The sequence below is a fragment of the Larus michahellis genome, chromosome 1 (assembly GCF_964199755.1).
Source record: "Larus michahellis chromosome 1, bLarMic1.1, whole genome shotgun sequence".
Taxonomy (NCBI): domain Eukaryota; kingdom Metazoa; phylum Chordata; class Aves; order Charadriiformes; family Laridae; genus Larus; species Larus michahellis.
The window spans coordinates 1,740,346-1,752,018 of record NC_133896.1 but is presented as its reverse complement, the minus strand read 5'-3'; the positions used below and the strand labels follow the sequence as shown (position 1 = coordinate 1,752,018).

At 56.3% G+C, this 11,673-nt stretch overlaps 1 protein-coding gene across 1 annotated transcript; it reads left to right on the top strand.

The window, feature by feature from the left end:
- The first annotated feature begins 37 nt into the window (after nt 1-37).
- Nucleotides 38-11,193, top strand: ZC3HC1 (zinc finger C3HC-type containing 1). Its single transcript, XM_074573145.1, has 10 exons — nt 38-399; nt 2,668-2,779; nt 2,962-3,112; nt 5,182-5,265; nt 5,811-5,938; nt 7,372-7,529; nt 8,413-8,638; nt 9,137-9,343; nt 9,548-9,757; nt 10,716-11,193. The coding sequence occupies exons 1-10, from the start codon at nt 278-280 to the stop codon at nt 10,782-10,784; spliced, it is 1,467 nt and encodes a 488-aa protein (XP_074429246.1). The 5' UTR covers nt 38-277; the 3' UTR covers nt 10,785-11,193.
- The last annotated feature ends 480 nt before the right edge of the window (nt 11,194-11,673 follow it).

Here is an 11,673-nt window from a genome sequence, read left to right as displayed (position 1 = left end):
GCGCCGTTTGTTGTGACGCCTGCGCGCTGCCGTGGGCGCAGGCTGGAGCAATAGAGCGCCGATAAGAGGGATGGGGGGGGGGGGGGGGGGGTGCCCAGGGAGGAACGCGGGGCTTCGCCGTGGAGGTGGCAGCGCACCACCACCCCTCCGTGGGGATGAGGGGGCCGTGAGGGAGCTGCGTGGGGTCATGGCCAGCCCCATAGCGGAGTCGGAACGGTCCTGCGCGGCCGCGTTTCCCGCCCCCCCTCCCCGGGTCGTGACGGGGTGAGGGACCAAGATGGCGGCGCCCAGCGCCGGGGAGGCGGGGGGGGGCCGGGGGAGGCCGCCCGCCGTCACCCCCCAGCAGATCCGCGACCTCATCGACGGTGGCATCGCCCCCGAGGGCGCCGGCCCCGACGGGTGAGGCGAAGCGGCGGGGCCCCGCTGGCGCCGGGACTGAGGGGGGCGGGGGGCGGCCCGGCCGTGTGGCCCCGGCGGGGGTGTGGGGAAGAGATTGGGGGACCCTCGAAGTTATTGGGGGGCGGTGGGAGACGACAGGAGTCGTTGTGGAAAGTTGGAGAGCTTGGAAGGTGGTCACTGGAAGGTGGGGGGCGCCGGGAGGAGTTGCTGGTGGGACTAAGGGGCACAGGGAGGCGGTACTGGTGGGGCTAGGAGGCACTGGGAGTACTGGTGGGACTAAGGGGCACAGGGAGGCGGTACTGGTGGGGCTAGGAGGCACTGGGAGTACTGGTGGGACTAAGGGGCACAGGGAGGCGGTACTTGTGGGGCTAGGAGGCACTGGGGGTACTGGTGGGACTAAGGAGCCCTGGGAGGCGGTACCGGTGGGGCTAGGAGGCACTGGGGATACTGGTGGGACTAAGGAGCCCTGGGAGGCGGTACTTGTGGGGCTAGGAGGCACTGGGGATACTGGTGGGACTAAGGAGCCCTGGGAGGCGGTACCGGTGGGGCTAGGAGGCACTGGGGGTACTGGTGGGACTAAGGAGCCCTGGGAGGCGGTACCGGTGGGGCTAGGAGGCACTGGGAGTACTGGTGGGACTAAGGGGCACAGGGAGGCGGTACTGGTGGGGCTAGGAGGCACTGGCGGTACTGGTGGGACTAAGGAGCCCTGGGAGGCGGTACCGGTGGGGCTAGGAGGCACTGGGAGTACTGGTGGGACTAAGGAGCCCTGGGAGGCGGTACTTGTGGGGCTAGGAGGCACTGGGAGTACTGGTGGGACTAAGGGGCACAGGGAGGCGGTACTGGTGGGGCTAGGAGGCACTGGGAGTACTGGTGGGACTAAGGAGCCCTGGGAGGCGGTACTGGTGGGGCTAGGAGGCACTGGGGGTACTGGTGGGACTAAGGAGCCCTGGGAGGCGGTACTTGTGGGGCTAGGAGGCACTGGGAGTACTGGTGGGACTAAGGAGCCCTGGGAGGCGGTACTGGTGGGGCTAGGAGGCACTGGGAGTACTGGTGGGACTAAGGAGCCCTGGGAGGCGGTACTTGTGGGGCTAGGAGGCACTGGGAGTACTGGTGGGACTAAGGAGCCCTGGGAGGCGGTACTGGTGGGGCTAGGAGGCACTGGGAGTACTGGTGGGACTAAGGAGCCCTGGGAGGCAGTACTTGTGGGGCTAGGAGGCACTGGGAGTACTGGAGACACTAAGGGGTACTGGGAGGCAGTACTGGTGGCACTGGGAGTACTGGTGGTACTAAGAGGCACGGGGAGCCAGTACTGGAGGAACTAGGACATACTGGGAGTGCTGGTAGAACTAAGGAGCACTGGGAGTACTGGGGGGACTAAAGGGCGCTGTGATGCAGTACTGGAGGGACTAAGGGGCACTGGGAGGCAGTACTTGTGGCGCTGGAAGTACTGGAGGGATTAAGAGGCATGAGGAGGCAGTAGCAGAAACTGAGAGATACTGGGACACTGGGAGGCAGTAGTGGGCAGTGGGAGGCACTGGTGTGCACTGGGAGGGCAGGGGCGGGTAAGTGACCTGTAGAGTTCAGGTGTCCCCACAGCCGGAGTGAGCTGAACTGGCCATGTACTGGGGCTCTGACCTGAAAAGTGTGGGGTTGTACCCCAGGGAACTCACTGAGAGTCACAGGAGCTACTGGTGGGAGTTGGGGAGTCTGGAAGGCACTGGGGATGCTGGGTTGCTGAGTTCTGGGGGTATCTCATTAAAGCCAAGCAGCCGTGGTCACCCTCAGAGGCACAGTTCGCCCTTGACCCAATCACCCCCAAATTTTGGCCCTTGGAGGGGTGTTGAGGAGAGGCCAAAGGGTAGCGCTTGCCATGGGGCTGGCATTCTGGACGCAGGGGCCCATGTTCAAGTCCGTGGATGCCAGGGTTGGGAGTGTCCCCAAGTTCAGAGACATGCTGCAATCGTCAGTCTGCCTTCACCAGGCTCAGAGAACAAGTTCTTGTCTCCTCCTTGTCGCGTCAAATCCCCATCTGCCACTTATGTTGGTCATTGTTTAATGCTCACCTCTTTTTTGTTGCATTATATTTTTTTAAATTGCTTTATTAGTAAAGGAATTAAAAGTCAAGGCTTAGGAGCTCTGTAGAAAGGGTTCTTGTGAGGGTAAGCCTGAAGGACAAGAGAGTAGAAAGTGGTCTGTGCCTTTTTTTATTAGTGAAATCTTTCCAGGACAGTGCAGATGCTTTGCTTGCTGACTTGCTGTTCCTTTTAGGAAGGACACATCCCACTGGTCAGAATCAGCTAATGGATCTTCTCAAATGGATGCTCTCTCCTTGGAGTCTACCAGCAAGGAAGCCTATTTCAGCAGGGTAGAAACATTCACTATATCCTTTCTGATGCTGAGCTTTCAGCCATCCCCCACCCTGCTTTGCTGTCACCCTCTCTGTGGCTTCCCCACAGGCTCCATCTTCTCGGAAGCTTTACTTCTTTTTGGCCAAATAAGCCGTGGCCGAAGCTTTGCCTGGTCAACCCATAATTTATTGTGTTTTATCCTTAACGCAAGCACCCGCTGAAGTGGGCGGGCAAACCCCATGAGCTCTCTCCCCTGGTTTGTGCCAAGTATGGCTGGATCAATGTGGAGTGTGACATGCTGAAGTGCTCCAGCTGCCAGGCCTTCCTCTGCGTGAGCCTGCAGCTCACATTTGACTTCAACAAGTGTACGTATGCCGGCGTCTGGTGGGTACTGGGGGTGGGCTGTAGGGTTTGCGGGGGGGGGGGCGTGCCTTGTGTGTGAAAATTACTCCCATAGTCTTGTTCTGGGTGGTGCTGGGTGTTTGGTGTCTCTCAAAATAAAGTTCAAGTTGAATAAATTTCCTTTAGGTTGTGAGAAATTGGTAAAACTTCCTGCTTCTGTTGTCAGAAATGGGTTAGAATAGAGGTTCCAGTTGGAAGGGGTCTATGAGGATTGTCTAGTCCAACTGCCTGACAACTTGAGGGCTGTTCGGATGTTAAATCATATTAAAGGCATTGTCCAAATGCCTTTAAACACTGTCAGGCATGGGGCATCAACCATCTCTCTGAGAAGCCTGTTCCAGTGTTTGACCGCCCTCTTGATAAAGAAATATTTCCTGATATCAAGTCTGAACCTCCCCTGATGCAGCTTTGAGCCATTCCCACATGTCCTTTCACAGGATCCCAGGGAGAAGAGCTCAGCAGCTCCCTTTCCACTTCCCTTCCTTGGGAAGCTGTAGAGAGCAATGAGGTCACCCCTCAGCCTCCTCGTCTCCAAACTAGACAAACCCAAGGCCCTCGGCTGCTCCTCACAGGACTTGCTTTCCATCACCGTCACCACCCTTGTTGCCCTCCTCTGGACACGTTCACTACCTGAACATCCTTTTTAAAATCTTGTTTCTCAACTTGGTCTGCCACCCTGATCCTACACGAAATCTTTTTCTGATGTGGACTCTTGGTGGCTGCTGGTCACCAAGTCAGTCTGTTCAGGTGGTCACATTGTGTAATTTAATTAATAAACTCCTCCACTGCTCTCTCAACTGCTTTGACTACTCCCCCTCTTGTTGCCCTCTGAGCATCCTGCCCAGGCTCAGCACAGTTTGTCCCTTGCCCACAGAGCATCAGCCAGTCCCGATGCTGAAAAACGCAGGCAGGGAGCAGTAACAGCTTCTGTCTCTCCCGTGTTGGACAACGTGGGGCTGAGAGTGTGGCAGAAACACCAGCCTCCAATGTGTGCTCAGCCCCACTGCCTGAGTGTCACTCGTGAGCCGCAGGATAGCCGTGGCCTGTGCTTTATTACCTGCCCAGACCTCTACTTTGCTTTATCTGTGTCTGTCCTCTGCAGAAATGTTTATTACCTCACCACAAAAAAGTGTCGCCTCCACTTCTCAATTTTCTTAACTGCAGGTCCCTGCTCTTGTTATCTGGAAGGTAGCAGAGAGCACGGCCCCGGTGTCTGACAAACACAAAGTGGGCCATGTATAATGGGGAGCTGCATGAGCTTTTCCTTCTGGGTCACTCTGAATATTGATGTCTACTGTTTGTTCAGACTATCTTTTTTAAATAAACCTTGGCCTAATTATTCTCTTGGTAATTACACTGGTTTAGGAAAATCTAAAATAACCAGAGGTTGGAAGAAGGGCTTGAAAAATAAATTATTTGGTTCTGGAAGGTGTGAATAAGTTAAATATCAAATCTTTTGGGGGGGGGAAGCTTGGTTTCTAGACATGGCTGTGATTTGGCTCCTACATCCAGTGTGGAGGGGTCAGGGGAGTTAACTAGGGACTGGCAGCAGCCCAGGAGGTACAACAGGCAAGAGCAGGCAGTTTCTGAGCTGGTGGTTGATTTGAGCTGTGTTTCCACTGCACTGCCATGCAGCGTGGCAGACTCCCCTGCCAGCGCGGTCACCGTGCCTGGGAACAGGAGGGGATTTTAGCTGCAGGAAGGTGGAACCCCTCTGGTGATGCTTGCTGTTGTGGAGATAACCCCTTGAGCCAGCCTGCCGTCATTGCTGCGGGAGCTGCTGCTCTGTGGCTGCCTGCAGGGAGGCTGGAGGTGCAGCAGCTCCTTTTGGTGGGGATGGAGATGAGTCTGAGGTGAGAGCTTCAGGCTCTGCAAGCTACAGCCTCAGGTGGCGTCCATCACCTGAGCCATGCTGAACGGGAGGAGCAGGGAAGCCCTCATTGCCTGCTGCCTTCTTCCCTGGTTTATTTTTCCCAACCATTCCCCAAGGAGGTGGCTCCGCAGGGGAGTAGAAATGAGCTTTGCCTTGCAGATAAGGAGCGCTGCATGGAGCTGAAGAAAGCCTTGTGCACGGCTCATGAGAAGTTCTGCTTCTGGCCGGACAGCCCCTGCCCAGGTTGGTGTCTCAGAGCCTGGCTAGTGCACGTGTCTGGCATTATTCCCTTTTTTCTCCCTTTCTGTCGCTGCTCTTGTCTCCCATTGTAGGAATTGTGGTTTCTCTTCAAGTTCTCAAAGCAGGCAGTGTCGTCACAGTCCCCTTTTTCCCTCATGCGCATGGTAAAACACACAGTGGCAAAGTGACATCTCTGAACAGCCTCAGCAAATAAACAATTGAGCCATGGCTGGAGCCGCCGGCCAAGCTGTACCCAGCCTCTCTTAACCTTTGTGTGTTTCCAGGGCAGTTAAAATGCTTTTGGGGTTATAACTGGGAGGGGACAGGGGAGACTGGATGACATGGGATGCCCAAAGTTTGACAGATCTCATCTTCAGAGCTGTGCTGCACGGGGAAGGGTGGTTGCAAAGGAAAAAGGCTGTGCTCAGCTTTTCTTTAAAAAGCCGGGAGACCTTGGCTGGACTGATCTCCTCTCTTGCCCTGTGGGATAAGGAGGGAGCGGGAAGGCTGGCGGCACAGCTCAGGCCTCCCGCATTTGCTTTTGCCAGATCGCTTTGCCATGTTGCTGGTGGATGAGCCCAGAGCCCTTCTTCAGGATTTCCTGGACCGCTTTCAGAGCCTGTGTCAGCTGGAGCTGCAGCTGCCCTCCCTCAGACCAGAAGACATGAAGAACATGGTGAGTTCAAGTCCCGGGTGACGATGCCAGGCACGCCAGTGCTGTGCAAACTCTGACCAAAACAGTTGCAAGATTCAGGTTGGAGACTTCAGCTTGCCAGGTAGGCAAATCTCAGCCCTGCTTGCGTGTGCAAGTGGTCTGTCATTGCCTTGGCTTTCTCCTCAGGCGTTTCTCCTGTGGTGGTTTTACCTGGTGTTTTTGGAAGCACGTAAAAGGGAGTTTGGAAAGGCTTATCTGCCGTGCAAGCCCCTGACCAATGCAGACTCAGCTGGCTGTCACCATGATGTTACTGGTGGGAAGTGGGCTATAGTGTCCAGTTCCCACTCTGTACCTTTTCTGGCACACGAGGTGCTCTCTGGTGCCCAGCAGAAGTGATTTTGGGGTCCTACAGACTCCTTTGGGAGCTCTCTCTGGCAGCTCCCTCCCCTGTTCGTTCGCTCCAAGCACTCCATGAGATGCAGCAGCCTGGGGATCGCCCCTCTAATGAGTGGCTGGGATCCCACTGGAGTCAGTCATTGCTTTAGGTGGGATTGAGAATTTGGGGTGCCAGGTGTGGGCAGAGGCCCATGAAGGTGAGGGAGCTGGAGGAGCATGGTACAGGGGGTGCCTCTTGTGTGAGGAGGCTCAGCAGGCAGGAGGGAAGAGCAGGAACTATGACAGGAGAGGCTGGAGCTTAGCTGCAGCCAGGAGCAAGTATGGGATTGCCTCCTCCCAGGGACCTGGCCAGGCCCTGCTCTTCTCCAGCCAAGTCTGGCTTGTTGGGCACTCACTGGCCGGGAAACAGATGGCTCTCAGCAGCGAGAAGCCGTACGGGAACCGGGGAACTCTTCGTCCATTCAGCAGAAATGGCAGAGGTGTTTTATGGTTGCCACTGTGGACTGGCTGAGCTATGAAACCCACCAGAGCCCCTCGAGAAGAGATGGCATAAAGCCAGTGGATGTATCACATCTCCACATCTAACTCCCCAGCTGTCCCACTAGCAGTAAGGTCCAACTGACAGCCTTTGGGGACTCTCTTTTCTCGCTGTGTTTCAGCGATGGCCCCAGAAGTGCTCGCGGTTTGCCTGAGCACAGACAAATGCAGCCCCTGCTGCCTCTCTGGGATGAGCGGGACAGATGGGGGCTGTTTGGGCTCGTGTTTGCCATGAGCAGTAGAGCTGCAACTTGCTCTGCTGTCTCCACGCGTGCTTGGGGGAGCAAACGGTGCTTAAACAGAGTCCACGCAATGGGAAGGGTCAGACGGGCACGAGGCAGGATGAAGCCATTGCTCTCTGTGGCTTTTGCCTGTTAACCAGAGTAGAGGTGCTGAGGGTGCTAGTTCATGCACCCAGCCGTTTTGGGGAGTGAAAAAGAGATTTTTCTCCATGTAGGACATGGTTTGTGGGTAGCGGCAGTGTATTGTATCAGGCTCCGTCACCTTTTTCTGTCCCACAGTCCCTGACAGAGGAGAAGATCAGTCTGCTCCTCCAGCTGATCGGGGAGGAACTGGAGCACAAAATGGAGGGAGAGAAATCGCCGATGAAGTTTGCCACAGAAATCCTACAAGTGCACGTTCCTGCCTGCATCCTGGCTCTGTGCGGCTGGACTTGCAGGTGGGTAGCAGTGAAGGACTGATACCAAAGTGTCTGCTGCACTTTGTGGTTGCTGATGAAACCTGTCAGAGGCTGGGGGAATGCAGATGTCCCTCCTGTGAAATGTTCAATATCCCCTATTTCACTATTTTATTATTATCTCCAACCATTAAAATTGATAGGCTTCCAGAAATCCCAGTGCAAAGCTACCTAATCTAAAATGGACGTCTCCCTGAGACGGCAAAGAATTTAAAACAACCGAGCTGTTGGTTGCCCCACTTGTTGCTGATTTAGATGTTGAAGTCAATCCCTGAAATGTCATCCTCAGTAACGCTTTCATTGCTCTTCAGGCCTGTGGGAAGGGAGGGAAGGTTCATGACCCGAAGGTTCACACTTCCCAAAGCCTGTGCTGTGAGCAGAACAGCCACGCTGCTTGTCCCCGAGGCAGCTTGCTGGAGGTGAAACAATGCCTTATGATGCAGGGGGCCCTATGGAAAAGTGCTTATCTCCTATGGAAAAGGGCTTACGGTGGGGAAGAGCGGAACTGCAGCTGTACCTGGGCAGTTCAGGGATTGAGGATGGGGACATTCTCGGCTGATATGCCATAACTGAGTGTGCTCTTGCTTCCTGGGAAGCCAAATGTAACTGAACCAGTTTAAATCAATGCTATAGATGGGTTTTAATGGACTTGTTTTACTTCTTAGCACACGGGGCTACAAGAACAGTAAATCTGTGCCTCAGCCCAGGGGTACCGGTGTCTTGAAATGTGCTGGCTCAGGTACCTGCGACTGAGACTGTTCCTGTGCTGTGCCAAATACCTGCGTCTGTTCTGAAAGCTGTGATTTTGTGGAAGGGCCCAGGCTCGTCCCTGACCTTTTCCTGTGACTTGGCTCTGTCCCTGCAGTGCAGCGTCTGGCTCCGTGCACCTCTCGGTGATCACCTGCTCCCGCTGCATGAGGAAGGTGGGACTGTGGGGCTTTCACCAGCTGGAGTCTGCGGGGCCGGAGCTGGACTCCTGCGGCCCGAGCAGTGCTCCACCAACACCCACCGAGCGCTTCCCACTCGTGCCCGTGTCTCCGCGCAGGATGCTTACGCGGAGCCAAGACACGCTCCCTGCAGGTTCCGAGCAGGTATGGCCCAGCTCAGCCGTCCTGTGAGCTTGGGATGTCTGGGTGATACCGGGGCACACCCGAGTCCTGACTGATGTAACTTGGGTGTCCACCACCTTTTACCTTGAAAGAGGCTCGTTTTGGTGCTGTGTCTCCAGCTGTAGGCAGCACCAACAGAAGTGGGTTGCTCCTGCCTTTGTCCCTGCCCTTTGCAGCTCTCTGTCGTCCCTTCCTTCAGACCTCCTGTTGGAGGGCACAAAAAGGGCCTTTCCAGCCAGCATCTTGGGGCTTGTCTTACTTGAGGTGCTCCAAATCAGGGGCTGCCTTCACTCATGTCCAGCTACACGCATCTGAGATGCTCCTGGTGTGAAGGGAAGGTGGCATGGCTCCAGCCAGGATGGCTGAGAAGGCTTTGATCTCTTGTTTGAGCTGGGCAGGGTCCCCCTGTCCCCATCAAGAGGAGAACATGCTGGTGACCAGGGAAGGTCTATTAATTCCTTACTCTTTCCCCACTGGCAGCACGAGAAGAGCCCGTCCCCGGCAATCTCTCGCCTGCGGGGTTGGGACTCTCCCATTGCCACGGACCGGAGTGAGTTGGAGGTTGCCAGCCCCACTCTGAGGAGCCGCCCTGTCACCCGCAGCATGGGGCAGGGGGACAACATGGAGGTGCCATCCAGTCCTCTCCGCAGAGCCAAGCGGACACGGCTCTGCTCTTCCAGCAGCTCGGTGAGTGACCCGGGTCCAGGGAGAGCCTGGGTGGGGAGGAGGCAGATCTGGGCAGGGTGGTCCCGATCCAGGGATCAGTGTTGTCACCGTAGCCAGCTCAAGGCTAGCGTTTAGGCACGGAGAGGGTTTTATCATGTCATTTGAGTTTGTTTTTAAACTGTGCTCTCGCTGTCCTCCTTCACTGTCACCTCCTCCCCTACCCAGGACACTTCTTTGAGGAGCTTCTTTGACCCCAGCTCTCAGCATCGTGACTGGTGTCCCTGGGTCAATGCAGTGGAGGGAGGAGAAGTGCTGGAGGATGCCATGACCCAGACGGAGAAGGAGCCTGTGAAGGCAGAGCCAGGCTGGCGAGTGGTACTGAACACACTCCTCGCCACCAGAAAGTGCGACAGAGTGCCGGAGATGGAGCCTGTGGTGAGCCTGCGGGATCCCCAACCCCAAAACCAAGTGCTTAAGCGCTGCTTGCTCCAGCCTTGCCCAGAGCTGAAAGCCTATGGGCAGAATTTGGGGTAGATGGGCTTTGTTCAGGCCGAATGCAAACCCCGCTGGGTGGTAAGGACCAAGCGTGTGCCTGCAGAGTCTCAGCTGCCCCTCTGGCTGTGCTGACGGCCTCTCGGCCGGGTCTCATCTGTTACAACGATGTGTTGTGTGCGGATCTGCTCAAGGGCTGCTATAAATAACAGCCTTTCCCAAGTGGCTCAGCACTGCCCAAGATCCAGTTTCACTTCATGTCCTGACAGAGAGCTCCCAACCCTCTCTGCGGACATCCTGACCACTGGCCCTTGTGGCTGCCAGCCCCAGGCTGTTGGACTAGTGGGTTTGCTGAGCCGGGGGAGCAGAGCTGAGGCCACGGCCTCCCTTCGTGAGCGGCTGTGGAGCAGCTGGTACCCACCACTGCCTCCCCAGGCCCCATTATCCACCTGGATTTCTCCTGATGGCTTCCCCTGCTTTGCTTTGGGGGTTGAGCTGCAGGAACCAGCGGAGCAGTCCTGCCTCAGCATTTGGCCTGGGGACTTTGTATGAGTTGTGTCCCCAACAGGCCGGTCCCTTCTGCCTGTGCCACATCCAGGGAAGTGCCAGCAGGTCCTGTGGGACCAGATGCAAGTCAGAGGTGAGAGCCCCAGCAGGAGCAGCGATGACTGCAGTCCTGTCCTGCTTCTTGCTTGCAGTTGCCTTGCTCTCCCCTCCAGTTCTAGTAAACAGGGCTAACGAAGAGGAGCAAATTGGTGTCTTGGCAGCCAGTTAGGATATTTCAGATGGGTTTTATTGCTACAGTTTCTCTTAGTGTGCTTTGTAGGCAAGTTCGTGGTGGCTGCAGGTCCTGTTGCAGGGCCTTAAGCTCCGGTTGTCACTTTCCTCCCCTCTCTTGCAGAGTCTCTCGGTGAAGTCCAGCAAGGTGTTCCGCATTTTCCGGCAGTGGGAGAGCATGAATTCCTCCTGAATGGGCTGCTGCCTCTGGGAACTGCTGCCTGACTGGTGGCATGGGGCATCGCATTGATCTGGCAGAGATCCACTTTGCAGTCGCTCCCGCGGCAGCTCTGTGCCCCGGGGAGGGGATGCCGAGGAGGCTCCACGCCAAACGCAGCCCCCAGCGGCTGCTGGGACCCCCCTCCTCCCTGACCGCCTTCCTTGAAGCCCCCTGCCTTCGCAAATTGCTGTTGGAGCCCTTGGCCCCGAGGGCTTCAACAGCCCTGTCTGGAGCCGGGATGTGCTATGGGCGCGCGGGGCAAACGAGGAAACGTGGTCACCTCATGAGGGTGACCATCTTGTCCAGCTGTGACCCGCCACCAGCAGCGCAGGGAAGTGACGCCAGGTGGGAATAAACATTTCACTTTTGTTTTTTTTTCTTACTGCTGGTGCGGTGCTTCTTCCTGAGGTGGGGTGAGCTCTGGACCTAACACACGGCTCCCATATTCCTTGGGATGCTCGTCATTGTGGGATCAGTGTCTGACTGTCTCCCTCGCCTGCTTCCCACTCTTTGTTTCAATGTTTCACCTGCCTGATGTGGGCTCTTTGCCACGGCCTGAGCCCCCATACACGCGGAGATGTCCATGGCCTTGTACCCCAGTGCCTGCTAGCATCTGCCCCAGCAATCAGCTGCCCAAAGCGGATTTAACTGTGGGCTGATAGCTTCCCTGGGGTGATAAATCGCCTGGGACAGAGTACAAGGAGGGCTGGGACGCAGCTAAAACCCTGAAAGAGATGGGTTAGGGCTTTCCATGGCTTGGGGCTACAAGGGTGGGTTAGGGGGAGGGACCAGCCTACATGGAAGGGGAAGAAGAATCCAAGAAGGGCGGAGACCCTGATCTGTTGTCTCCATCCTCGAGAAT

Coding starts and splice junctions, on each gene's coding strand:
- ZC3HC1 (XM_074573145.1), top strand. CDS start 278: ATGGCGGCGCCCAGCGCCGGGGAGGCGGGGGGGGGCCGGGGGAGGCCG. Junction 5,266..5,810: donor GCCGGACAGCCCCTGCCCAG/GTTGGTGTCTCA, acceptor TGCTTTTGCCAG/ATCGCTTTGCCATGTTGCTG. Junction 5,939..7,371: donor CAGAAGACATGAAGAACATG/GTGAGTTCAAGT, acceptor TCTGTCCCACAG/TCCCTGACAGAGGAGAAGAT.